Source organism: Bufo bufo, chromosome 2, assembly GCF_905171765.1.
Source record: "Bufo bufo chromosome 2, aBufBuf1.1, whole genome shotgun sequence".
NCBI classification, from domain to species: domain Eukaryota; kingdom Metazoa; phylum Chordata; class Amphibia; order Anura; family Bufonidae; genus Bufo; species Bufo bufo.
The window spans coordinates 612,978,975-613,003,729 of NC_053390.1; the positions used below are offsets into that span (position 1 = coordinate 612,978,975).

Consider the following 24,755-nt stretch of genomic DNA (forward strand, 5'->3'; position numbering starts at 1 on the left):
ACAAAGCGGCAGCCGCACAGCTAACGGTCCCTGCACAGCCCGGTCCTCGCTCCAAGAAGGTGCCTCCCTTGGCTCAGATCCCGGGGAGCAGGGGGCAGCCCTGGCAGCATGTGAGGGGCTGCCCCCAGCAGCTGCTGCCCAATGGCGGGCTCCGGAGGAGGGCCTGGAAGTGACAGGCGTGTGGCTGGGAGGAGCGGAGGCCGGGGGGAGGGAGGCCGGAGGGAGGCTGAAGTGAACGGGGATCAATGAGAGAAGTTTTTTGTTCCAGGGAAGGCACCAGGAGCCCAGCGCTGCAGAGCCCGGTACCCGCAGCTGTGCCCGGTGTCCCGCTCACCCCTCACAGACTGGATTACAAGAGGATGCGCAGCAGAGTTGGCATCTTCTCCAGGCGGCAGATGCTTACCAGGACTTCTGTGTGGACAATGCAAGGAGCATCTGCCAGGGGGACCATTTGAAGGCTGCAAGGGCATCATACCTTCTGGATGTGGTGGATGGACCAAGCTTCAAGGAGGTGACTCTCTACTACAATTCAAGGTGTGTAGATGCTCCTCAAGTGCAATGATCCTGAGATGGTGCAAGTGACTCCACTGCGGGATGTGTGACTGGACTGAGCTCCTGGATGGACAACTAAACTCATCATCCCAAGCACTTTGTACATCCAAGGAGAAGCCTCTAAGCCTGTGGAGCTAACACTCATGTGCATTGCTTTCTCTAGATCACAGTAAGTGGATGGTTTTAGCAGCTTTGTAATACTCTGCATGGACTTGCATGTGCAACATGAGTCCCCTGTGTGTGAGGACTGTTGACCCACATGAACTGATGCATTTCTTGGTCTGTTTGTTGCTGATATCCCTGCCTGGAACATCAGGCAGCTCCCAAGCTCGTCAGATATTTCAAGTTCTGGAGGAGCAGCCACCAGGGGCTTATGTAGGCACCATCAGCACTAAACCAGGCTTTACCTACAGACTTAGTGAATCCCACGCGCTCTTTAGCATGAACTCTTCTTCTGGCTCTATCTACACCACCTCAACCATAGACAGGGAGAGTCTTGCCAGTGATGTTATCAATCTGGTCGTTCTCTCTAGCCAACCAACGTATCCAACTGAAGTTCGTATTACTGTCCTGGATATCAATGACAACTCCCCCGTGTTTCCCGATCCCTCCATTGTGGTGTCTTTTAAAGAGGACACACAAGGAGGAAGGCAGGTTATACTGGACACTGCTACAGATTCTGACGCTGGTACCAATGGTGTAGATCACCGCTCCTATCGGATTGTGTCAGGAAATCAGGATGGGCGCTTCAAATTGGGAATTACAGTTAACCCAAGCGGGGACGGTGCTTTTCTCCATTTAATGTCGCAAGGTCCATTAGACAGAGAGACTGTTCCATGTTATTATTTGGTGGTAGAAGTTGAAGACAAAGGTTCACCCAAAAGATTAGGCCACTTACAAGTGAACGTAACAGTGCAGGATATCAATGACAACCCACCTATGTTCAGCAGCTCTCAGTACCGAGCTAGAATTGAAGAGGACGCCCCTGTAGGTTCAAGTGTTCTTAAAGTAGAGGCTACTGACAGGGATGAAGGGGATAATGCTGCTATCGTATACCAACTGGCAGAAGGAACCCCTTTCCAGATTGACCCAGAAAGTGGACTTGTTACCATTAGGGAGCCATTGGACTATGAAAGTCAACAGCAATATACTTTGAGTATCGAGGCCAAAGACCTTGGCACCCCACCTCTAACTGGCCGTGCTGAAGCAATTGTGTCCTTGATTGACATTAACGATAATGATCCGGTTGTAAAGTTCCGCTATTTTCCTGCCAGCTCTCGTTATGCCTCAGTGGATGAGAATGCTCAGGTGGGTACAGTGGTAGCTCTACTTACTGTCACTGACTCAGACTCACCTGCTGCAAATGGAAATGTCACCGTGGCTATACTGGGAGGAAATGAGCAGCGCCACTTTGAAGTACAGACATTAAAGGTGCCCAATCTAAGCCTTATCAAAGTGGCTAGCGCACTGGACAGGGAGCGCATACCTTCTTACAACTTGACTGTTAGTGTGTCAGATCAGGGGCATCCTAGGCCTAGGTCATCCGTGGCTAGCCTTGTGATCTATGTGAACGATATCAATGATCATCCTCCAGTCTTCCAAGAGCCACAAAGTGAAGTGGAAATCAATGAGGATTTACCGCCTGGATCTTATATCTGTGGAGTTTCAGCTACAGATGGGGATACTGGGCTCAATGCCAACTTACGATACTCCATTGTATCTGGAAATAAATTGGGATGGTTTTCCATTAGTGAAAACAGTGGACTGGTGACCAGTATATCTGCTCTAGACCGGGAAACAGCTCCACAATTGCTTCTTAATATCAGTGCACGAGATCAAGGCCCTCAGCCCAAAACAAGTTATGCTACTCTACTTGTTAATCTCTTGGATGTAAATGATCAAAGGCCCACTTTCACTGGCCTTCAAGCCGATAACCGGCAGTGGGTCTCCATACCGGAAAATTCACTCATAGGCACTGAGCTGGTCACACTAAAGGCCACCGATGGTGATCTTGGGAGCAATGGAACTATCCGTTTCTACTTTGATTCTGATAACCCAAGCCCATGTCAAGCATTTTTTCGTTTGGACCCTTTGTCTGGCCTACTCACTACACGATCTGAGCTGGACAGGGAGCATCAAGAAAACTGTACTTTGGCAGTGCTGGCTACTGACCTTGGAACCCCAGCTCTTTTCTCCTCAGCTACCATCACTGTTACTCTGTTGGATGTAAATGACAATAGTCCTGTTTTTTATCCTGTGCAGTACTTTGCCAACATTCAGGAGAATGAACCACCAGCAAGTTTTGTTGTTTCTGTGACAGCCGCTGATCCTGACTTGGGTGTGAATGGTACCGTTAAATATTCCATTAAAGTAGGGGACACTTCGAAATTCCAGATTGAGGCTGAGACAGGAGCTATTACAACAAAGGCTGCTTTGGACAGGGAAGAGAAAACAGCTTACCAGCTAAAAGTTGTCGCCACTGATGGAGGAGGCCTACACTCTCATAACCACGCCATTGTTACTATCACTGTGTTAGATACCCAAGACAATCCACCCGCCTTTACCCAGGACACATACACGTTTGTTATGTTTGAAAATGTGCCTTCAGGATATCATGTTGGAACCGTCACAGCAACCACTATGGATCTTAATACAAATATCACATACCTTATAACTACGGGAGACCAAAGGGGGATCTTTACAATAGATAAAAACAGTGGTCTAATCATGACAGCAGGAGTGGTTGACAGAGAAGAACAGGGCTCTTACCACCTTAAGGTTGTGGCTACTGGTGGAGCAGTAACTGGTGAAGCAATTGTTAATATCACAGTCAAAGACCTAAATGACAATGCTCCCCACTTCCTGCATGCAGTAGAAAGTGTAAATGTGGTGGAAAATTGGAAGGCAGGTCATATTATCTTTCACGCTAAGGCTGTCGATCCAGATGAGGATGTAAATGGCAGGATCATTTACAGCTTAAAGCAGAACCCGCTAGGTTTGTTTCAGGTGGATCAAATGAGTGGTGAAGTGAGCATTACTGGAGCCCTCGATGTCAGTGCTGGATCATACCAAGTAGAAATTTCGGCCTTAGACATGGGTGTTCCTCAGCTGTCTTCCAGCTTCATATTAACTGTCTCTGTACATGATGTCAATGATAATCCTCCTGTCTTTGACCAGATTTCATATGAAGTTACTCTGTTAGAGTCTGAACCAGTTAATTCGAGATTTTATAAGGTCCATGCTACTGACAAAGATTCTGGGGCCAATGGGGAGATTACATATCATATTACAGATGGGAACGTGGGGGCTGCATTTGGAATATTTCCTGATGGGCAGTTATATGTGAAGAGTGAACTGGACAGAGAAGTTAAAGATATCTATGTTTTGCTTATTACTGCTTCAGACAGAGCTGTAGAGCCTCTTAGAGCCACAGTTAATGTCACCGTAATTCTTGAGGATGTCAATGATAATAGGCCATTATTTAACAGCACTAATTATGTTTTCTACTTTGAAGAGGAGCAAAGAGGTGGGTCATTTGTTGGCAAAGTCTTTGCCTTAGATAGAGACATAGGTTCTAATGGTAATGTCATGTATGCATTTGAAACCATGCAACCTGACTTTGAATTAAACACCATCACAGGGGACCTCACCAGCACACATCAGTTTGATAGAGAGACTCTTATGAGACAAAGGGGGGCTGCAACATTTACTCTTAAAGTAGTCTCAAGTGATCTAGGTTTACCCAAACCCCTGAAAGACCAAGCCACTGTACAGATTTACATAAAAGACATCAATGATAATGCTCCTAAATTCTCTAAAGATCTCTACCAAGCCAGTATTTCAGAATTAGCTGCAAACATGACCGCGGTTTTACGTGTCTCTTCTTCCGATGTAGATGAGGGAAACAACGGGTTAGTAAGCTATTCTATTATTAAAGGCAATGAGGAAAATCACTTTTCAATTGAGAGTAGCACAGGGCAGGTATCACTCATAGGGAGATTGGACTACGAAGCAACGGCTGCCTATTCTCTCACTATCCAAGGCGTGGATTCAGGGAATGTCCCTTTAACTTCAACATGTACCTTATATATTGATGTACTTGACGAAAATGATAACACACCATCGTTTCCAAGGTCAGCTCTGCTTGCAGATGTTTTAGAAAATATGAGGGTTGGAGAACTGGTGTCTTCAGTTGCAGCCACAGATTCTGACTCTGGGGACAATGCCGATATTCATTATAGTATTACAGGGACTAATAACCATGGGACCTTTAGTATTAGCCCCAACACTGGAAGCATCTTCCTGGCTAAGAAGCTGGATTTTGAAACTCAGTCATTGTACAAATTAAACATTACAGCGAAAGATAATGGCAGGCCACCCCGCTCCTCTACCATGTCAGTTGTCATACAAGTCAGGGATTTCAACGACAACCCACCCAGCTTCCCAGATGGAGATATCTTTAAATCAGTAACTGAGAATGTCCCTGTTGGAACATCCATTGTAACTGTGACTGCCTCTGATCCTGATGCAGACATCAACGGACAGCTCAACTATGCTATTATTCATCAGAAACCAAGGGGCAGTCACTTTGTGATTGATGAGGTGCGAGGGATAATCTTCACTAATGCAGAAATTGACCGAGAGTTCTCTAATCTGTTTGAACTCACTGTTAGAGCCAGTGATCAAGCTGTACCCGTAGAGACCCGAAAATACGCCTTGAAAAATGTTACCATATTAGTTAATGATCTTAATGACAATGTCCCTACATTTATGTCGCAGAATGCCTTTGCTGCAGATCCTAGTCTGGTCATTGGATCTGTCCTGACCACAGTTGCAGCCTTTGACCCAGATGAGGGTCCCAATGGGGAGATAGAATACGAAATTGTTAATGGAGACACTGAAACGTTCATCGTGGATCGCTACAGTGGGGACTTGAGGGTGGCCTCTGCAATGGTCCCATCACATCTCATTTACAACCTTATTGTGGCTGCCACCGACTTAGGACTTGAAAGAAAAGGAACTACAACTGAGTTGACCATTATTCTTCAAGGGACTGATGGGCCAGTTTTTTCGCAGCCAAAGTATATAACTGTTTTAAAAGAGGGGGAGCCTGTTGGTACAAATGTAATATCTATTGAGGCATCTAGTGTCCGAAGCGCAGAGACGACAGTGGAATACTTCATCGTTTCTGTAAAGTGTGAAGGAAAAACTGTTGGACGTTTATTCACCATTGGGCGCAATACAGGCGTCATCCAAACGGCAGCAGTTCTGGACAGGGAGCGCGGAGCAAAGCTGTACCTGCTGGATGTGTATGCTATTGAGAGAGAAAGCAGTTTTCCCAGGACTCAGAAAGCTGAGGTAAGATTTTTGGTTCCACCTTTTTGTATTGTACATTGTGCAACATTATGCCTGTCTATGCTGCTCATGAGGCATTGTGTCTATTGTACTGTATGAATACTGCCTACTCAAGAATGTGCCTAGGCCACGGGCATGAGAGATGGGGCTTCATAACCTATCCTGAATGCTGAAATATTTCATGTGGGTAAAAGGTGAGGCCTGTTTCACACTGCTGGCAGGCTGTTCCGGCCTAGAATGCCAGGAACGGGCCGGACAAAAACCGCTGTGTGCAGTAGTATTTGTCCGGCCGTTTCTCAACATATTTGCCGGATCAGGTCTGGATCACCACCAGATCCCATTATAATTAATGGGGCCAGACGGCATTCCGTGTCCGGCAATGCTGGATCCGGCAGGCTGTTCATGGCCGGAACAGCCTGTCGGATCGGCAGATGCATATGTGAAACACGCCTAAGTTTGATGGGTGCTGGACAGCTCAGGAGAATGACTCCTGCTAATTTTATATTAGAGGCTAGTCTTATTACAGAATATAATAGTACATAACCCGATGTGTAGTTTTTTGAAAATCAAGAATTGGATTAAAAAAAATTGTGATTCCTTGGCTGTTCAGACATTTCTTAGTTATATGCTTCTGGGAAAGTTGGGTGATGGCTAATGCCGCCACCATTATGATCTCAGAGGTTGTCCTAGACCAGGCATCCTCAAACTGCGGCCCTCCAGCTGTTGTAAAACTACAACTCCCACAATGCCCTGCTGTAGGCCGATACCTGTAGGCTGTTCGGGCATGCTGGGAGTTGTAGTTTTGCAACAGCTGGAGGGCCGCAGTTTGAGGATGCCTGTCCTAGACTCTTGAATGGCAGATCTCGCCATTTATGGCAACATTTTAGAGTGAAGGATCTATCAGACGATAAACCAGGCGCATAGGCCATTCAGGTGGCTGACTACTGTACATCCGTGGGAGCTGTAATTGTAATTGTGGGCATGATGCTTGTCACTCAGCTTTTCACAGAAACAGTTAACAGGAAACCTACCAGTAGCCTCATCATTCATGATGATTTTCTTCTGTAGATTGCTGTGTAACTTGACAATCCCAGGCCTCAGTACAAAGTCTGAGACAGACAGTGTCTTCTCATGTGGTAGAAGGACACTGTTCCCCCTTAGGCACCAGGGCCCTGGAGCGATTGCTACCCCTGGCAGCCGTATTAGATAAGCAGAATGCTGAATACAGACCAGTCCCATGACCTGTGTCCAGGTTTAGGCAGATGATGATTACCCTTCATATGTTGGCACACATCATTTCATTTATAACCAGGGTTGCACCTAAGGTTTCTTTTTCTGCTTTGCACCCTGCTTCTTTGTGAGGCCGGCCATCTTCCTGAGCACTAGAGTAAACCTCCGGAAAGTAGTGTGGCCGAAAACTAAACACAAGATTAGGTTCTCTATACTTAATGAAAACATTTTCAAAGTGCTCCAGTTCTGTAGCTGACATGCTCAGAGTGAAGTCTTCTGAGTGAGGGGCTCAGGTTTCCAGCCAAGGCTGAAGTCTTTTTGGTCGCAGTAGCCTGAGAAACGTATTTTCGCTTCCAGAGCCCTTTCTACATGCGAGTTATGGCTTTTACTGGTAAGCACAAGTCTTACCTCAAATGAAAAACAAATGTTTTACTAGTGAAGCGTTTTAAGATCTTCAGTTTGAGGGTAAAGTTGATGTTTGCATGGCTTCTTCCCTTACATTTCAGACCAGTAATAACCTTACTGGGAGATTCCAATAGAACTGCGTAGACATTTCAGAATACACTAGACAGATGTAGCTGGTGTTATTAATAAATGCACCCCTGGAGAACTTGGCCAAGCGGGGGCTCAGATTATTACTAGTCATTATTGTAGAGACGCATATTAAACCAGAAACCACTCCATTTCAGGAATGATTTTAAGAGTAAATTTTTTATGGTTTTATTCAGAGCAGTGTAAGGCTACCGTAACTTCACACTTGCCGCAGAGCTATCCGGCAGGCTGTTCTGTCACTGTTCTCTGGATCCGGCATAGCCAGATGCCTGCCCGACCTGATTGACTATAACTAGCCGCCCCCCAGCATAAATGGCAAAATTTGGCCGGGCAAAAACCATTGTGTGCAGCAATTTTTGCCCCCCCGAATCCTGGCATTTATAGAGGGGAGCAACCGGATCCCATTATAGTCAATGGAGTCCGCTGGGCACACGGCCCTATCCGGCTATGCTGGATCCAGAGAACACCAGCAGGCTTTTCTCTGCCGAATAGCATTGCCGCAAGTGTAAAATTAGCCTTAACTGAAATATTTTTACACGGTTTTGCTTATCTGAATTCCACAGACACTTAATCTGTTCTAGAAGGTTAGGTGGCAGATTATTATTATGAACCTTCCTCCCTAGGCCCATTTCAAATATGGCCGTAAGATCTGGACATTCTGGGATTCCATTTAAAGGGTTGTCATCAATTTTTAAAAAGCTGCAAAATAGAAAATGAACGTAATTCACCTTTTTAAATCCCTCGCTTCATCGCTGCACCAGTGATCTCCACCAGTTTGTGTTTACTTGTCCTGCACTGATGACATGCCACAGATCCATGTGATCACTGCAGCCAATCACTGGCCTCCAAAGTGATGCACAAGACTATTGAGACCAGTGATTGAGTCGATCACATGCATGTTCGGCACATCACGACTGGTCAAGTAAACGGCTGCAGGGGATTTAAAAGTTATAGGTTTTTATGTTATGTTTTAGAAAATCACGGAAAAGCCCTTTAACTGAACTTAGATCACTTTAGAGCGCTATGATAGTATAAGCTCGAGTTTGGAAAACACCTGAATTCTGTTAAAGGGAACCTGTCACCTCCTAAAAACATCCCAAGCCGGCAGCAGTACCTGAGAGTAGCCAGCAGCGTGTTTGTAACCATCATTTTCTTCCTGCAGGCAGATGAAGCAAATTCTGTAAAAACGTTCTTTAATCCCCTGCCGGTGCGCTTCTCTAGTCAGGCTTGAAGTGACGGAGGCAGCGGCCTCCTTGCTTCAAGTCACGGTAACCACGCCCCCTTCCCTGCCCCTTCGCTGTGACTGACAAAGCCAGCTGAACTCTCTGCATAAGCGCTGTCAATCACAGCGAAGGGGGCGTGGTTACCGTGACTTGAAGCAAGGAGGCCGCTGCCTCCGTCACTTCAAGCCTGACTAGAGAAGCGCGCCGGCAGGGGATTAAAGAACGTTTTTACAGAATTTGCTTCATCTGCCTGCAGGAAGAAAATGATCGTTACAAACACGCTGCTGGCTACTCTCAGGTACTGCTGCCGGCTTGGGATGTTTTTAGGAGGTGACAGGTTCCCTTTAAGGTCTTTTTTTACTTTTATTAGACTACAGAGGAGCAAATCTGCCTTTTTGTGTAGCAATACATCACCCTTACCAGTATAACTGTATAACTAGGCTGATGGCCATTAAGGAGTCTGGAAAAGCTGGGTGACCACTCCTGTGCGAGCTATAATAGCAGCCGAGAAGATAGCTGTAACTACAGCGATGGGCATTACAAGCTAGTGTTTTAAGAATAAAAATTCAACATATTCAAGATGCTCAGCTTGGCATGGGGTTTATGACGTCACTACTATATGCCTGATGGCAAAGTTCTCAAACTTTGGTCCATTAAGAGACAACCACCCAACCAGTTGAGTTTTTCATGGACCATATCAGCCACAGACAGGAACATTTGGGGTCATTTATCAAACTGGTGTAAAGTAGAACTGGCTTAGTTGCCCATAGCAACCAATCAGATTCTACCTTTCATTTTTGACAGCTCCTTTGGAAAATGAAAGGTGGAATCTGATTGGTTGCTATGGGCAACTAAGCCACTTCTACTTTATACCAGTTTGATAAGTGACCCCCATTATTTGCATTATACATTGGGATGGCTTGGACTCTTTTTCACATGATACAGAATGCTGTATTTAGCATTGCTAGAGGGGAAAGTAACCCCTTACTATTAAGACTGGGGAGACCATTGGGTGCACTGAACATCGATTTTTTCATTACACAAATTAGATTTAAAGTGTAATTTTGTAGACTCCAATAATCACTCCAAGTGCTCTGCCGTAGACACTCCAGTCATCGCATTCTCTAAATTGCTGTCCTTAATGGGTTCATTATGTGTCGCTGGCTATGTTTATGTGCTAGTATATATTTTACTGTAGGGTTAATGTTTAGTTCAGTACGTTGATTGTTTTCACTTGACAGATTTTGGCACATTTTTTTGAGTGTCTTAAAAGAATTATTCCTAAATGATCAAATATCAGAGTATTCTGTCTTGTCACAATGTCAGAGAGATTTACTTTAGGTTTTCCCACTGTCAGACAACCAGCAATGGGCAACAGGGAGGTGGCATTTCAGGTCCCCCCATGCTTATCCCCTCAAAAAATAAAAAAAAGCATATGCTTGTCACCAGATATGGCATCTGAACTCAAGGTCTGTCCATTTTGGATAGTATGCATGTGTCCTTCCAACATATCCACTTGCAAGTAGAGGATCGGTAATTATAGGGGCTGTCATATATCAAAATGGTATCAATATGTTAGCAAAAAATTCTATTCCAAAGTAAGACAACCAATAGATGGTGTAATTTGGACAACGGTGTCTAGTCCTGCACCAAATATATCATCCAGCCCAAGCCACTTGTGATAAATCTGGTGCATCTTTAAAGGGGTTTTGTCAACTCAGCAAATGGCATTTACCATATTGCCTCCTATGCTGGCTGGATTCATTATTCCATCACATTATACACTGCTCGTTTTCATGATTACGACCACTCTGCAATCCATCAGTGGTGGTCGTACTTGCACACTATACGAAAAAAATGCTGGCCTCTCTGGTGGCCAGGAACGTGGGAGCGCACATAGGTTGGTGCTTTCTTCTGTAGTGATCAATCACGCCCACGCTGATGGATTGCTGGGTGGTTGTAACCATGGAAATGAGCAGTGTATAATGTGATGGAAAAATGAATCCAGCCAGCAAAGGAGACAATATGGATAATAGCAATACATTAGTAAGTGCCTTGTACTAAGTTTCTCTACATAATAAATACTATTTGCTGAGGTGACACAAAACCCCTTTAAGCTAAGTTCACACTATCTACATTTTAGACAGTATTAGTATATATGCCCCAAAGTTTTTAAAATGAGGTAGGCACTGGATGAAGAGTAATGAGCAAAAGGGTCCGCTGTCCGGCTTCTCCCTGTTCTTCCCGGCTTTGATGACAAGTCTCTTCCCGTTTCCCTATAGGGAGAGACCTTCTAATCGAGTCAGTCATTGCTTCCATGGGGTTTCTCTCCGTGTCTCCACATCCGCAAAAAAATAGAACATGTTCTATTTTTTTTCTGGTCCGGACGGATCACGGACCCATTCAAGTTGAATGGGTCTGGATCCATCACGGCAGCTGCATGGATGGTAACCCTGCTTTAGAGACCGCAAATTGTTGTCCTCAATGCACAAAACGGCCGAGCAATGGCCTTGTGCATGAGGCCTTAACTGCTGGACCACCCTGACAGAGTTCACCAGTTCTGGCCTAGCAGATGCTGCCGTTGACCGCCAGAACTCATTGACTACAATGGGTTCTGACTGGGATCCAGCTGATTTCCGTTTTACGGCTGCATTTTGCCAGAAACTAGACGGTTCTCATTATAGTCAATATAGTCCGACAGTAGTATGTGGCTAGGCTGGATCTGGTGAACCTACCTTAAGATCTGCCAGAACAGCCTGTTGGATCAATTAAACGGAGGTGTGAACCTACCCTAAGATCTGCCAGCACAGCTTGCCAGATCAGTTAGGTGGAGGTGTGAACCTACCCTAAAATCTGCCAGAACAGCCTGCTGGATCAATTAAACGGGGGTGTGAACGTACCCTAAGATCTGCCAGCACAGCTTGCCAGATCAGTTAGGTGGAGGTGTGAACCTACCCTAAAATCTGCCAGAACAGCTTGCTGGATCAGATAAACAGAGATGTGCACCTACCCTAAGATCTGCCAGAACAGCTTTCCAGATCAGTTAGGTGGAGGTGTGAACCTACCCTAAAAAATGCCCGAACAGCCTGCTGGATCAGAAAAACATGGATGTGCTCCTACCCTAAGATCTGCCAGAACAGCTTGCCAGATCAGTTAGGTGGAGATGTGAACCTACCCTAAAATGTGGCAGAACAGCCTGCTGGATCAGATAATTAGGGATGTGCACCTACCCTAAGATCTGCCAGAACAGCTTTCCAGATCAGTTTGGTGGAGGTGTGAACCTACCCTAAAAAATGCCAGAACAGCCTGCTGGATGAGATAAACAGAGATGTGCAGCTACCCTAAGATCTGCCAGAACAGCCTTCTGGATCAATTAAACGGAGGTGTGAACCTATCCTAAGATCTGCCAGAACAGCCTGACATATCAAATAAACGGAGGTGTGAACCTACCCTAAGGTTTTCCGGATCAGTAACATGGAGGTGTGAACCTACCCTTATCCTCTGCTGTTTGGGATGATCTCTGTCGCTTAACGTCTGGGTCTAACATTGGATTTTTCTGTTAACCATCTGTTTATAGGCAGACATAAGATTATATTTGCTAAACCTGGGATCTGCCACAGACTGTAAATCAGTTGCTGCCTGGAGAGGCCTCTAGCAGGAGAATGGCCAGTGCTTCCTTTTGTAATAAACTAGTGAACAAGAGGAAACCGGGCTCTTCCTGTTGAATTGTTCAATAATTTTTATTGTTACAGTGACAAAAGATCATTTTTATTTTACAAGGCAGGGCATGCTTGTTTTGAGTCCTTTTTTTCTGCAGTGGGTATCAATTCTCCATGCCGGACCCTCGTACTGTATGGCTGGGCTTCCCCTCGGTCTTTACAGTGCTGGCATGTCCAGCTGATGTCATGTTGCTAGGTGACTCATTAGTTCCCGCTCTGCCGTTCTCATTGGCACTTTACTTACTGAAGTTTAATAAACCCGCTGGGCATACTTGAGATGCCATTGTTGATTAATTGCATCCCTGGCATTCAGTATCTGCAGGTTGATGTACTAAGTGCTTGTGTTCTCACTAGCTGACAGTTGAAATCCATACGCTTACATCTTGATTATTGTTTGTTTGCACTTTATATTCTAGTTGTATGTAGTGTATTTTAGAATTTGAGGGCCATGCATGGAAATACTCCATATTACACCAACGGCATGCAATGTGGTTAAACTATAATACTACATCAGATATTGATGAGCTAGCCTCAGGATAGGACATCAATATCTGATTGTTGGGGGTTTACCTCCTAGCACCCCCAGCTGTTTGTAGAGGGTACGGCATTGAGGTGAACGTACGCAGCATACTAAGCCTATCACGGTATGATGTATAGTGGTTGTGCGTGGTATTGCAGCCTATTGCACACAGGCCATGAGACTGATGCATGTCCCTGGCCTAGGAATAGGCTGCAGCACTCACCGGAGCACCGCTGCCTCTTCCAACAGGTGATCAATGGGATTTCCAGGAGTCAGACTCTAATTAATCAGATATTGATGACCTATGCTGAGGATAGGTCATCAGTATTTTACTCCCGGAAAAATCTCTTTAAGAGTGGACTAGTGGCAGGGCCAGGGCGAAGGGTAGATGTAGTAGTTCCCATTGAGGTGACACTATAGCCTGAATTTTCTTTTTATGATTAAATTGACACATGGTGAGACATTCTTACTGTCTTGAATTTAGACAGCTTAGGGTACTTTCACACTAGCGTCGCTGGATTCCGGCAGGCAATCTGTATGCAAACGGATACCATTTGTAGACGGATCCGGATTCGGCTCACAAATGTGTTGCAATACCGGTTCCGTCTCTCCGGTTGTCATCCGGAAAAAAAAGATCTGGTATTTATCTTTTTCACATTTTTAAAGGTCTGTGCATGCGCAGACCGCAAAACTGGATTCGTTTTTCCAGAACACTTAGGGCCGGATCCGGCATTAATGCATTTCAATGTAAAATAATCCAGCCGGATCCAGCATTCCGGAAAGTGTTCCGGAATTTTAAATGGAGATAATACCGCAGCATGCTGCAGTATTTTCTCCGTCCAAAATCCGTACAGTGACTGAACTGAAGACATCCTGATCCATACTGAACGGTTTGCTCTCCATTCAGAATGCATTAGGATAAAACTGATCAATTTTTTTCCGGTATTGATCCCCTAGGATGGAACTCAATACCGGAAAAGAAAAACGCTAGTGTGTAGACCAGGCAGAAGGTGCGCCAAGTCTATCACAGAGGCCCTCGCTATGTGATACATTTGTTGCATCTTGCTAGATATTTTAGACACAATTCTCTTCCTTGGTTAAATTACTTTGCCCCAATATTTAGCACCTACATTTCAGAGCACTTTTGGTGCACTTTGGTGCATCTAAAGGACATGTGTCAGCATATTTATGTAGATTGTAAGCCCTGACAGACAGGGCCCTCTCTCCTTCTGTACCAGTCTGTAACTCGTCTTGTTCATGCTTAGTGCAATTGTCTGTATTATGTATGTATACCCCTTTTCATATGTACAGCGCTATGGAATGAATGGCGCTTTAATAATAAATAATCATAATAATATTTGTACCCATGAAACTGGCAGACCCATGTTCATATGTGCCCAAGTTGCTGAGAAACAAGGTGTGTTAATATATGCAAATGAGCCTCTACGAGCAACGAGGGCATTGCCATTGCACCTAGAGGCTCTGTTCTCTATGCAAATGCTGCGCCCTATGCACTTTGACAGGTCCAAGCAGTGAAAATGTTGCATGCCTGCCCCTGTGAACCAAAGTGCAGGAGGTGCGGCGGAGAGAGCAGAGCCTCTAGGTGTAACGGCAACGCCCCCGTTGCTCCTAGAGGCTCATTTGCATATAGTAAAACACAATTTTTCTCAGCAATGTGCACACATATGAACATGGGACCAACACAGATGACTTCAGCTGCCAAGTGCACATGTAACAGGTCAGCCAGCTTCATGGGTACAAATCTGCTGACTTTAAAGTTTTTTAGGATGAACACTAGGAAGAAGCCCCATTTTCACCTTTCTTCGGGGTCGTCTTCTGTGCCCCCTGACACTGTCATTTTTTAATCCACTGTATCAGTATTAGTGTTCACACATCGCTCCATCGTGCTTTAATTATTTGTAGAACCGTACTTGACCAGATAAGAGCTCGACGTCTTGTCATATCAGAGGACAGACAGATACGAGTCTCTGAACATCCAAATCTGTACATATATTACTATGAGTTCCCAGGCCAAATAATGAAACGGAGCAGACTCTGTGGAGGCCAAAAAATACTGGAGAATCGGATCCAAGAGCCGCAGCCCGACTGTAGATTATGATATTTCGGTTATGAAACTGTTTTAGATATCTCTTTAACAATATACAAAACAATATATATATACATTGCTTTCTACATTACGTTATCATAGATAGCGACCTTCCTGAAGAAATAATAACCGTCTTCCCCTCGACCTCCTTATATTGTTTCTCCCATAGTGTTTTCCTTGCTGACTCTTATGGCGAACTCAGTCACCCATGCACAAGCAGTCAGACAGACAGACGACAAACAGACGGAGCACAAACAGATGTGCAGACAGACAGACTGCAGTTGTGCAGATGCTGCAGAACTTCTGACCTGCCGTTAAAGTAATGATTTGCTGCATCATATGCTGAGACATTTAAAAGTTATGTGGACTTTACAGCTCTGATGGTGAAGTTCATTGAATGTAAAGCTAATGTGCGCATAATAATATGTAACATAATAATTATAGTAATAGATAACATAATAATAATAATATGTAACATAATAATAATGTGTAACATAATAATAATAATAATGTGTAACATAAAACTAATAAGTAAAATAATAATAATAATAATGATGTGTAACATAATAATACAAATAATAATAATATGTAACAATAATAATAATACAAATAATAATAATAATAATATGTAACAATAATAATAATAATAATAATAATAATAATAATGTGTAACATAATAATAAGTAAAATTATAATAATAATAATAATAATAATGATGATGTGTAACATAATAATAATAATAATAATAATAATAATAATATGTAACATAATAATAATAATAATAATAATAATAATGTGTAACATAATAATAAGGGTCAGTCTTCAGGAAAAACTGAAAATTCAAGTCAATCTGCAAGTCTATTTCATAGTAGAGGCATTTCCGGATATAGTCAGTGCATAGACCTGGTATGACCCCAGTCCTTAGTAATAGGGCATGTGTTAGAGCATGGATCTGTATAAAGTTAAGAGGCACCGGACGGACTGTATTGACCCATAGTGAGTTATGGGTGCCATGTTATCAACTTGCTCAGCACTGGTCATGTTGCATGGGTCCCTAGTCAGTATCAAGGGTCTCTCAGTAATCTGATGGTCACCGGAGAGGGATTTTTTTCACATGGTTGTTCATGATACTCACTCCCTTTGTACACCTAGGATCCCTGTTGGACATTAAAGGGGTTTTCTGGGATATACAGTAACTTCTGTTTTGACCCAAAATGGAATATACAAAATACCTATATTTCAGGGGGAGTGTTGGAATGGGGTACATGTCATTAGCCATCATGTTATACACTGAGGCTGCTGAGGCTGAGCACTGGAGAGAGCATTAAACTGTTTTTTGTTTTTTTCCCCATATTAACGTTGTCCATCTTCAGGGGTTTTTCAGCCAGACCCCTCCAAGGTCACCGCAGCTGAGGAGGAAAATGTGGTTATTGCTCCCTGCTGCCCCATCTGTCCGCTGTTGACGCTGCCACACTCTGGTCCCGCTCAACAACATCCAGTTTGACAGGGGTCACGTCTTCCACTGCAGCCAATTATTGTCTGCAGCAGTGACGTATTCCCCATGCGTCAAATCAGTGGGTCATGTGACAAGGTGGTGTGTCTCACCGCTGCAGTCAGTCATTGGCTGCAGCAGCACAAGTGACACCTGTCAAATCGGATGTTGACAGTGAGACCAGTGGGGCATTGGGTTGTTTAAAGGGGTATTTCCATCTCAGACAATGGGGGCATATCGCTAGGATATGTCCCCTATGTCTGATAGGTGCGGGTCCCACCACGAGAACGGAGCAGGGTGAGCTGTGGCTGGAGGACCCCAGATTTCCGGGGGTCCGTCCACCACCAAGCGCTGCTCCCCGCTGCTCCCATAGAAGTGAAAAGGAGCGCACCACGCACAAGCGGCCCCTGCTCCGTTTCATTTCTATGGGGCAGATGGAAATAGCCGAGCCAGCGCTCGCCTATTTTCTGCGGCCCCATAGAGATGAATAGAGGGCAGCTGTGCATGCGCAGTGTGCCCTCTGTTCATTTCCCCGCTCCTTTCTCAGTGTAGGTGTGGGTCCCAGCGTTGGGACCTGCACCTATCAGACAATGGGGGCATATCCTAGCGATATGCTCCTATTGTCTGAGATGGGAAAACCCCTTTAAATTCTTCCATCCAGCATAATTGAAATTGAACTCTCTCCTGGCATGTATATTTTAGTAATAATTATGTCCTTAATGATATGACAGTTCAGGAGCCTCTTTTCCTAGAACTCTGCATTGTGTTGTACCTACGCTAGGGTATTTACCAGGTGGGGGCATCTCACTGTACATTCTAATATTGTCCAATCAGTTCTGCCAGTGCCAGACTGTGGAGGGACAACCCCCTTGGATAGAAGTAATGGGTAACGCTCAGTTATCAATTTATTAATATATGTCTAGAAGGAATAACAGAGGGATAGCACAATGCAGCATTTTATTTCATGAGAATTTTAAGTATTTCCTAATATAAACATATCAGGTGAGGTGATAGTTCCTTCTTAACAGTGATGGTCAGTTAGCAGTGTTCGCCAGCGAACACATGCGGGCTGCCATCTTTAGTAAGGTAGACTCACCCGTCCGGCGATGCACAGGTAAGCGCTTACCTGTGCCGGGAGCCGGTCTGAAATTAAATGCGGTCACCGGGAGCAGGCAGTTCTGAGAACAGCCGCCGGGGGCCTTCATCGGGCTGTTCTCAGAACTGCCTGCTCCCGGTGACTGCATTTGATTTCAGACCGGCTCCCGACACAGGTAACAGCTTACCTGTGCATCGCCGGACGGGTGAGTCTACCTTACTAAAGATGGCAGCCCGCATGTGTTCGCTGGCGAACACTGCGAACTGACCATCACTGCTCCTTAATAGTAAGAAGGCATCAGACAGCTTAGTGACTGTCCAAAGAAAAAGACGTGCCAACTCTGCAGATGGCAGGTGGATGAGACTTGGCGCCTTCCACGAGGTTGCACGCGTGGTCACTTAGTCTCCTGCTGTGTTCACTATTGATGTGCATGTGATAGTCAGAGGGGCCAAGAGCCACAAGAGGGCTGCAAGTCAAAATGTAGTATTTTCTACATAGAGGATGAGTCTGTAGATTTGATTTCATCTACGACTGCATTTGATGAGATACATGACATCACTCCATAGTCTTGTATATACAACCGCCATCCGATCGCTGCCTTTCCTTTTATTACACCGTAGGTTTAGTCATTGTTGAGCAATGTGGGAATTGGTGAATTTTCCAAGAATGCTGAAACAACAAACCTCAGGATTGAGCATCATCAGAACCTGTGCGTGGAGTTTGGGGAAGGTTACGGAATCCAATTCTAAATGATTTTTTTTTACAAATAAAAAAGATTTAAATCCAGTATTCTGATTTCAGCCGTATTCAGCAGAAGGCGATGCGTCTACTGCCGAACACTGAGCCGGCTCTCTGCAACTTAATAAGATTATATTAAGCTGGAGCGGTGTGAAGGGAGCTGTACAGCATGTCGGATGAAGCTGGAAGCGTGCACAAACTGTCAGCAATTATTCACTTGGTTGAATTTTGCTGATCAAAGCAAAATATGACTCTGACAAATCCATAGATTGAAATATTCATAGAAATGTGATTGACTTGGTTGGTTGGCATGCTTGAAAGACATCCTGCATTACAAAGTAGTTTAAGGCCTCTTGCACGCGAACGTCTTTTTTTCCCGTTTACGTTCCATTTTTTGCGTTCCGTATACGAAACCATTAATTTCAATGTATCTGCAAAAAAAACGGAAGGTACTCTGTATGCCTTCCATTTCCGTATTTCAGTTTTTTCCGTTCCGTTCAAAGATAGAACATGTCGTATTATTGTCCACGTGACGGACAAGGATAGTACTGTTCTATCAGGGACCAGCTGTTCCGTTACGCAAAAAACGGAATGCACACGGATGTCATCCGTATTTTTTGCGGATCCGTTTTTTCCGGACCGCAAAATACTGAAAAAGCCTGGACCACACATTGAATCTGCCTAAATAGTTCAGTTATTATATATATTATATTATTTTATACTCATCTTGAGTCACAGCCTGGAGCTGCATTCACAGCTCTGCAGAACTGCTCCAGAGCTGAAATCTCCCAATATGTGTAGTCGCCTTGACATTTTGTGCAGACATTGCTCCACAGATTTGCATTTTGGAAAATGTGGCTTTTAACTTGGTACTGTCCAGTTCTCTCATATAAGAACAGATCTGGTTTGTCTAGAGGTCTCCTGACTCTCTCCCAACAGCAGACATCTGGGGAAGGAACGATCAAGCTTGTTCAGTTCCAGCATGCTTGATTATTTGCTGTAGTTTCGCTTGCTTTAGCACACCAGTGAAGTTTGACTCACATATTTTCGTTTTCCGTCGCTCAGTATGTTACTAAATAATATTATATTCAATTAAAGGATTTAGGCCTCATGCACACAGCTTTATTTTCCTTCAGTTTGCTATCCATAGGATAGAACAGGCATGCTCAACCTGCGACCCTCCAGCTATTGCAAAACTACAACTCCCAAGCTTGCCTGAACAGCCTACAGCTATTAGCCTACAGCAGGGAATGGTGGGAGTTGTAGTTTTACAACAGCTGGAGGGCCGCAGGTTGAGCATCCCTGGGATAGAACACAGACCCATTTATCTCTATGGGGCCATCAGAACATCCGTTTCTTTTCACAGCACTGTGTGCCCCATCTGAGAACCTCACCACAGGTCCTATTCTTCTCCATTCTTGGAAACGAGAATAGACCTTTCTATTGATGGGGATGAGAAAAAAAATGGAGAGCACACACAAGCTATACATTCCTCATTGATTTTTTTTTATGTAAACTGAAAATCTTATACGGTCATGTGCATGATCTAAAAAAAAAAAAAGGGCAAAGATAAAAACATTGATCCTTACAATATTTGACAGTCTGCTACAGATTCAAAAACTCATGAAATAGATTGCACACACTGGAAGAGAGGTACAGGGTTCTAGAGCATCTGAATAGGGCAAAGTTAGAGGTTATCCTGGTTTGAAAAAAAACATGTCCTACCCTTAGAACGGGCCATCAATATTAGATTGGTGGGGGACTCTGCACCGCTGACGGTAATCTGTGTGAAGGGGCCACTCTGCATCTACGAGTGCTGCTAGCAGGTTCACTGTTCATTGAACACACTGGAAGAGGGGCAAGGGTTCTAGAGCATCTGAAGAGCTCAAAGTTTTAAGGGGTTACCCAGGTTTAAAAATAGATGCCTACCCTTAGAATAGGCCATCAATATTAGATTGGTGGGGGACTCTGAACCCCTGACAGTGATCTGTGTGAAGGAGCCACAGTGCATTTGTGAGGTCTTGGAGTTCCTTCACTGTTTATTGAACACACTGGAAGAGGGGCAAGGGTTCTAGAGCATCTGAAGAGTGGAAGGTTTTAAGGGGTTATCCAGGTTTAAAAAAGATGGCCTACCCTTAGAATAGGCCATCAATATTAGATTGGTGGGGGACTCTGAACCAATGACAGTGATTTGTGTGAAGGGGCCACAGTGCATTTGCAAGCTCTTGGAGTTTCTTCACTGTTTATTGCACACAGTGGAAGAGGGGCAAGGGTTCTAGAGCATCTGAAGAAGAGCAGAAGGTTTTAAAAAACCCTTAGAATGGGCCATCAATATTAGATCTGTTGGGGACTCTGCACTCCTGCCAGTGATCTGGGTTCAGCATTTACGAGTGCTGCCAGCCTCTTCACTGTTTGCATTTGTTCCTACTGCACAACACTTGTCATAATGCTTGGTTTTGCTGCTTTGTCCCATTCAGGTGACAGATTTGGAATAATTTAACTACGTATTAGATTACACTTACACGTTTTGTCTTTGTGTAACGATAGAATAAAAGTTACAAAGCAGAGAAGCGTAAAGACACAATAAAATGTTAGTGCAGTTTTTGACGTGCTCCATGCAACCTGTTGCCGTGTTCAGAATCTGCTTATTCTTTGCATTCACTATATGCTGCATTGCTGTATGCGAGGCATAACCTGGGAAAGGAAATGCTTCGTCAGAAGGAGCTACTCTAGGCATTTCTCTGGCTTTGAAGACGTATTAGCGCAGTGGAAATAAAGGGTAAATGCTGGAATTCATAGCGTTGAGTGCAGAGAACAATACATTGCACCATTATCACTAGCAGCCATCTGTGTTCCCTTAGTCCAGTGCAAGGATTTGGCAAACAGACGCTGCTTCCTCCTACGCTGTGTGATTTTACCCAACACTTAGTGTTTTCAGTTCAGATTCTTCTATTTTTATTAGGGAAGACCCAAGTCATATAAACTTGTAAAATTATTTCTGGCAGGACTTAAGAAGAGAAGAGCAGAGCTATAACTTGCAACATTGATAACCTTCTGCTGTGTCGTTGGCGAGATGCTCGGACAGTCAGTATATAACGCTGAACATTATCTGCCCAGTGACATTTCAGTGCAATTTTAGCCAAACGATGCAGAACCTTTTCTAAACATTTTTGGATTCTGCTCAGTAAACCTTAAACCTTCTTAAAAAAAAAAAAAACCCTGAATGGTTACTATTCAGCTTGTGATGGGGAGAGAATACAGAAGTGCGAGACAGGGCAATAAATTCTTATGTGGGTCTAAACAGCTATAAATTATTTCCTGTAATTTAGCACTGGTTGACGCCAATTTCTAACCACCCGCTGTGGTGAAAAATCTAGGTTTTCTTCTGTCTTGCTACTGAGCCAACAATTTAGTAAATGAGGTAAACAAAAACTGCTTAATACACAGAATACGGCCGAATCGCGTCTGGATTTACTTCTTGTCTGGGATTATTAGGACTTTGCTGGGGTCTGTTAATAATACTAAGGTAAAATTAATGGGCCGTGCTGAAAATAAATAACTTTACCGTTTTAAACACGCCGGGACCACATGGGGACAGCATTTTTATGAGATTATCTGCAGATCTTATATGGGAACTATTTTCTCTCGCTTTTACAAGTTTCACAATATATGTTCAGTGTAAACATGATCTCACCTCCCAATGTGAATTTTATCTGCCACCAATGACCCGCAATTCCTTTGTACTGTTAGCAGAGTAGAAGTAACTTTAATGTCCTCACATAATTGGAAGTAAAAATTATTGAAAGGGCTTTTCCATTTTATAAAGTGATGGCATATTGTTAGGATATGCCATCGCTTTATGATTGATGGGGGTCTGACCTCTGGAACCCCACCGATCCTGAGAATGAATAGGTGTAGCCCTTGTGTTCCTTTGCATAGCAGTGCTCCTGGCCCCCCAGCCCTGCTGGGACCTACACCCAGTCCTATTCACTTGAATGGGGCTGCACTGCAGTTTTCTGCTCAGGGGAAAAACAGTAATGGGGTTGCTGTATCCCACTCATTTCCAAAGGTCAAACCTCCACTAATTATTAAAGGGTTTTTCTGGGATTCAATTATTGATGACACTATACAATGTACGGCACTGTGCTTAGTATAAGTGGCCACAGCCCTTGTCTGAGCACTGTGGACCCTTCAGGCAGGTGAGTACCAGGAGTTGGACCCCTACCAATCAGACGTTGATCTGTCCTGAGGATGCTTCATTAAAATTTAAATCCCAGAAAACCACCATAATTAGTGCATATCGTAGAGATATGCCATGTCTGGGAAAACCCCTTTATGAAAAAATCTCACAGCGCCCATCCCTACTATGAATGGCTCACTTATCCCAAAGGTTGCAAACTTACCTTAAGGTATTATTGGTACACTGTAAAAAGTAATTATTTAGGCTCTATACATTGGGATTGTCCAGTTAGGATAACCCCTGTGTTAGGGGATATTGACTACACAGAGAGAGGTGGATAAGACGGGAGGATTCTGCATCTGATTGTCCGTAAGGAAGCGTTCCTTCCCAACAGTTGGCTGCTTGTTCAGTGAAGGAGACCGCACATTTACATGCAGCGATCTCCTTCACTGTTTTAGGATGAGGGATCGCTATAGCGATCCCTCATCCTCATAGAGATTCATGGTTTCTGAGCAGCAGATCGCTGTTTAGACAGCACGATGTGCTGCCCGGAAACTATGATCGGTGGTGCCTGCATGAACGACAGGATCACCGCTCGTTCATCGGCGGCACATTTACATGGGCAGATTGGCGGGACTGTTCGCAGGAACGGTCATTCCCAATAATCTGTTTGATTCTCGGGCCGTCTAAATGCACCTTAAGTATTCAGGATGGAGATCCTCTGCGAGAGTGAATCCTGTTCAGGAAAACCATCTAGACCTTTCTAAGAAGCAGTCCGTTGATCACTGATGGACTCCCAAGGAAACCACTGTAAATGTTATTTTCCATACAGCCAAAAATTGGGAATCACTTTTGCCAGGGATGATTCTGTTGGTACAAGTATATTAGGAAATTATAGGTAATGCAGTAATTTAAGCTTTATATCTCTAAATTGGACCTACATTTTAAATTTGTATCACAGTTTTGATCACCAAAAATGTCAAATAAATAAATGTACTTCAAGCTAAATAAAAGTTGTATACAGCTGTATACATGTGGAGCCCTCTAGTGGTTGGAAGGCTCACTGGGATTTTGACAAGTTACCTGTGTATAGAATGGAGAAACTGTTTTTTTGTGATAAACAAATGTTAATTCATTAAATATATTGCAGGAATATTTAAAGGGATTGTCCAGCCTAGAATCTGAAAACCCCAATGGTTGAAATCAGTGCCCAGTTTAAAAAGAAAACTCACCTGTTCTTCAGCCCTGCCATTCCAGTGGTGCTGCCCCAGTCCTGGCGCCTCCCAGCCCCCACTTGACCAAAAATGTCTTGGACCTGTGACCACTGCTACCAGTCACTGGCCTCAGCGATCACATATGCCCTAATGACATGTCACAAGCAGTGACGTTCCGTTCTAGCACATGTGACTGCTGAGACAGCTGATTGGCTGCAGCAGACGCAGAATCAAGCATTCCGCTCCTGCTGGATCGGGAAGCTCCAGGAGTAGGGCAATGGTGCAGGAATGGTGGAGCTGCAGACAGGTTAGTGTTTTTTTTTTAAAGTGGGTACCGTTCTCAACTGTTGGGGTTTGTTGGCATGCAGTTCGGACCCTTTAAAGGTATACTTGCTAATACTTTAGCTTACTTTTAAAATACAGTAAACTCACATTTCGCCACATTTTGTCAACTACAATTTGTGATTAACCTGTTTTTAGCCATGCGTGCATAGGGCCATCTTTTGTCTCATCCACATTCTGCATAAAATATCCCTAGAGAAAATGTACCTGCTGTAAGGATTTAAAATCCGCAGCATTTCAATGTATTTGCCGGATTTTCACTGCAGATTTTAGATTTTGCAATGTATAGGGGCAAATCCACAGCAGAAAAACCACCCCGTGCGGCCATACCCGTAAACTCTCAGAGATTTTTTTGTGTATATTATCCCACAGTATTGACCATTATATGACTCCCCCCCCCCCCCCGCCCCCTTTAATAAAATTGTGAGTAATTAC

The 24,755-nt window shown here is 44.1% G+C and overlaps 1 protein-coding gene across 1 annotated transcript in view; it reads left to right on the forward strand.

Annotated features, from left to right (window-relative positions):
• Positions 1 to 397: 397 nt before the first annotated feature.
• The window catches only part of FAT4 (FAT atypical cadherin 4), a 239,862-nt gene continuing 215,504 nt past the window's right edge, over positions 398 to 24,755 (forward strand). The window contains exon 1 of the mRNA XM_040418427.1: positions 398 to 5,910. Coding sequence (XP_040274361.1) covers positions 769 to 5,910 — 5,142 coding nt within the window. The 5' untranslated portion in view covers positions 398 to 768. The remainder of the gene's footprint in view (positions 5,911 to 24,755) is intronic.